The sequence below is a fragment of the Sinocyclocheilus anshuiensis genome, unplaced genomic scaffold (genome assembly GCF_001515605.1).
Source record: "Sinocyclocheilus anshuiensis isolate Anshui unplaced genomic scaffold, SAMN03320099.WGS_v1.1 scaffold1114, whole genome shotgun sequence".
Taxonomy (NCBI): domain Eukaryota; kingdom Metazoa; phylum Chordata; class Actinopteri; order Cypriniformes; family Cyprinidae; genus Sinocyclocheilus; species Sinocyclocheilus anshuiensis.
This window is the reverse complement of record NW_015540838.1, coordinates 918,610-923,024: the sequence shown is the minus strand read 5'-3', so window position 1 is coordinate 923,024 and position 4,415 is coordinate 918,610. Positions and strand designations below refer to the sequence as shown.

At 37.2% G+C, this 4,415-nt stretch overlaps 1 protein-coding gene across 3 annotated transcripts in view; it reads left to right on the top strand.

Moving 5' to 3' along the window:
- LOC107687410 (SPRY domain-containing SOCS box protein 1-like) overlaps nt 1–4,064 on the top strand; it is a 28,192-nt gene extending 24,128 nt beyond the window's left edge. For 2 of the 3 annotated variants that reach the window (XM_016484731.1, XM_016484732.1), the window contains exon 3: nt 2,540–4,064. In XM_016484731.1, the coding sequence (XP_016340217.1) occupies nt 2,540–2,667 (128 nt within the window). In that variant the 3' untranslated portion in view covers nt 2,668–4,064. The remainder of the gene's footprint in view (nt 1–2,539) is intronic. The other variant, XM_016484733.1, reaches the window with a different exon arrangement.
- Nucleotides 4,065–4,415: the final 351 nt, after the last annotated feature.

The following is a 4,415-nucleotide window of genomic DNA, read 5'->3' as shown; positions in this document are numbered from 1 at the left end:
TTATGATTTTTTTTTTTTTTTTTTAGCCTAAATTTAGCCCTTTGATTTGAACGCTCTGTTGAAGTCTCCCAACAGACACGCCCCTTCCAATATTAACACCCACTGTTCTGATTGGCTAACATCTTAGCATGTGAAATGAGCATTACATGTGGAAAGTCTCAAACTTTTACTGTGTTAGACTCGTGCTGATCTTGAATTGGCTGCTCCAGCAATTATAAAGAGAACTATCTTTGATCGCTTTATGTATATAAAAAGATCACAAAATAGATAACATGTTTTCATGCTGCTAACAGGGAACAGTGTGAAGTTGATAGTTTAGTCACTGGCTTAATGGCACGATGGTAATGCAAGTAGGGTTTGCTGCATCCTGCGGTGAACATCCAACCCCACTCACATCCAAGTGTGTCGTCAGTAGCCACGCCAGTCACTTTGTGACTCCCCATCCCCGGGAAACCCAAAAGTATGTCGACGCAATTTACGTCAGTTTTTGGGATCTAAATAAAACGTTTTCTTTAGTTTTACCAATACACGTTTTCTTATTTTTATAAAGGACGTCTAGGGTAAAATGGCACAAATTAAATCTAGGTCACTCCTCCAATTTGGTTAAAGTCTAATATATGGAGCTAATTTCGTCATCAACTGGGTAAAACGCTTGCTTTGGTTGATTAAAGTTAGGCTAATTGTTAAACTTTACACCTTACCTTATACACTTTTGTAATGAGAGAAATTCACTTTTATTATAATCGATTTTGACCTACCTAAGACTAATTTTAAATGTGTAATTTAATTGGACCGTTAGATTTTGGTATTAAGCGTGACTTTTACATGTTTTCGTTAATTTATAATTTTAATTAAATTTTCTAAAGATATGTTCCACTTATCATGAAGTGTGGACATTTGAGTGATGGGATCGACAGTTCTCAATATGCAGTAGGCTACAAATACATGGGCTAAAGAAAGAGATTGCTTTCTTTGATCTATTAAATAAGTTAAGTAACATGGCAATGACCTTCAGACCTTGTTCATCAACACAACTTGATATGAAATGTGTCTAGGTCCTCCAGATACTTAAAGATAAATAAAAAGATATCCCTTGCTTCATTGGGTATTTTTATATTTATTATTTTACAAAAGTAATTAAATTTGTAATTCTACAAAAAGATATGATCAAGAGTTATTCATGGTTTCTCAGAAGCAGTAGTCCATAGTTGGGTAAACTTCTATAGCAGTGAATGGGAGACTACCATTATTGCCTCCCATTTGCTCGAATAGCAAAAGAAAAACTCCACGATCGTGCTTTCATGACTTTCAAAATGAGGAAAAAATAGAGAGACTGATAACGGCATTAAGTAGAGAAAACGATGTCAAATTTACGGTCACTCCCATAGACGCTGTATTAGAAACACCCTCACAGCAATGTTAACTAGTATTTTGTAATTTGATGCGAAGGTAATATAATACAAAGTATAGTGTTTTTTTTTTAAATAAATAAATAAATAAATATATTTGCAGGATTTTTGATTCTTCCTGTTTCAAAGTTAATGAGAATGACATATTTGGACATGGCCGTAGCATCTGATGTCACACTTTAAGATGTGGGCCAGGTTGGATGTAGGCCTGTCGCAATCAATATATCGACTTATCGCACAATAGACAATATCGCTTATCGCAATTATTTCTGGGGCAATATATCGCACAACAAAAAGTTGTTATCGTGACAGACCTAGTTGGATGTCCACAGCAGGCTGCAGCGAGACGCTTCTCTGGTCATGAAATGCAGTTTCATATTTTTGTATTATGTTTCTTGAGGTTAGTTTGTAAAGTTTGCAAGGTTTTTTTTTTTTTTCCCTTTTTGTGAATGCAACCCTTTAAATGGTACTGGGAAATAGTTCGCGCAAAATCATCCCAGTACTTTAGTACTGTACATTTAGTTCTGGAACTAAAGCGGTGCGAAAGGCCCTATTCTTTACCTAACAGCAGTATCACTCTTGAGACAGGAGTTGTTCACAACACGCCTTTATTACATATGATGATGCCGAATGTTAATCATGATGTAACATTTCTCCATATTTCAAATCCTGGTGTTTCAGAAGAGTAGAAAAGGATAATTCATATTTTAAACCGGTGGGTTAGTTTTGAGTGTTGAAACTTGCAGTGTGTTTTTATTGTAAACCTCTTGTGTAAATATCAAGAACATTTTGATTCTCCATTTTCATGACCCCCTTAAGAACAATCAATCCACATGTCTGCTTCTCATCCGCCCAGCCACAGACGCTGGGCGTTCCTAACATTTGTGCAAGGTCTTGGGCTTGTGCAGTACCATGTCAGTTTTGTGTGTAGGCTAATTAAATAAGGATGTCAGAACATGATTGATATAAAACAACCAGTCTAGCACACAACCCCATTGTACAGTCCGTCTTGGCATTTACTCCAAGATCTTACTAGGAAGGACAGCCTACACCTGGCTTTACAAGCTTGTGCAGTATTTGTGAGTGATCCTTGCTAATGAATTTCTGTCTGTCTCTTTCTCCCCCTGTAGCTGAACCTCTGCCGTTAATGGACCTCTGTAGGCGCTCAGTGCGGGTTGCGTTGGGAAGAGAGCGACTGAGTGAAATCCATGGACTGCCCTTACCTGCTTCCCTTAAGAACTACTTGCTCTACCAATGATGATAGTAGTGCCTTTACTACCATTCAAGGCATAGTGTCCACCTGTATTTCTCTCTGGGATTAATCTTTCTGGCAAGCCTGTTTCATTACATCTTTGTTTGGTTTCGGTGCCATTCTTGGTCACTGGGCATGGTACCAACAATATTTTTTTTACAAATCAGACTGAGGACGTCTCTTGCTTGATGCTTTCAGTATCAAGTGTGGCATGGTCTCTTGTTGCTTCACTCATATACTGGAAATCCACCCTGAAGGCTTCCGCCGGAATCTAATGGCAGATACGAAAACAAGAACCCTTCTCTCTAATCATGGCTTAGTGAAACTTCAGCTGTTTATCAAGGCCTTTTCCTTTTATAATGTTTTTTTGTTTGTTTTTTTTACTCCATCCTTTTTTCATTTTTTTTTTGGGCATACCTTAAGCTTTCTTGTATCATGTCATTAACATAAGGGTCCATATAGCGACACTCTGCAGGCAATGCAAAATACATTACCTTCTCAAGACCTTTAGGCTTAACAACCAGCAAGTTTTTATGTTGATAGACATTTTTATACGTTTTTCAATTGTCCCTACCCTTGCAGTCATTATAATAAAGTAGCTGAGTCAATCAACTTCGGATCTGTGGCCATGGTTAGCAGGTTAGCAAGTAGACGACACTTACAATGTCTTCCCTTGCTCACTCTTGGCAGGTTAAAAATAACCTGGTTTTAGCTGCAAGTCTGACCGTCTGGCCTGGAAAAACAGTCTTTGACGTCTGTGAGGGGGGAGTTGAGAGGCTAGCATTAATGGAAACAACCACAGCTAGTGTGCTATGCTAGCTTTTTTAATCACACAACGAGTCCCTCGCCTCTCTTCACACTGCAATATCTGAAGTGCCTGGCTCATGATATTGGTATATTAAGAGAAAGCCATGATTTGTCCTTTTTATATTAAATTAAATATTGCATCACTGTGAAACTATGTAGCATACTTTAATCAAAAAGAGGTTGTATAGCGTGCTTTCTGTAATGGCCCCTAAAATCCTGTGAACACCCATATCCTACAAATAATGTTTGCCTGTTTTATTCTTGAGGACTGTTTTTAACTTGTTGATTTGTTGAGAAAAGCAAGGATGGAATAGTGACACTGCTGTGTGGTGCCTTGTCTATGAGATAACCATGTCAAAAGTGACACACAGGCAAATGTTGATGTTTCTTTGCTCTGTTCTTTTAAAGTTTTGATGCAGAGAAGATTGCTGATTACTGTCATTTTTTTTCCCCATTCTAGTCTTTTAGATGTGTAAACGTAATTCATGTTTGGCAGCCATTTTGCTAAACATGAGGGGAATAGTTTGGTTCCCTGTTTTTAAACCCTTTCTGCCTGCAGACCACCATTCTCTTTGTATTCAGTGATGTAGATAATATTAGTAATCTAATAAAGTTTATTATAATTGACGTCTTTTGTGGTTTTTATGCTCATAAAAACCCCATGAAATCGCTTCTTATTTGCTGTTTACGTTTTCCTTTTATAACTTTTTCCTATTGATACAGGAGGTTTATATTGGATGTTGTTTTTTTTTTAAATGTTTTAAATTCTCATTTAATTGTTACAGACTTGAATCATGATTTGCAGTTGCAAATGGTATTGGGGGTGGGACATTCTAGAGAGCATTTGATTGGACAGCAGTCTGTGCAGTGCAGGATGAGTCAAGTCAGCACTATTTTCCAAAGTACGTTTAAATGTTTTTTTGTTTTTGTTTTGTTTTTTTAAGGGT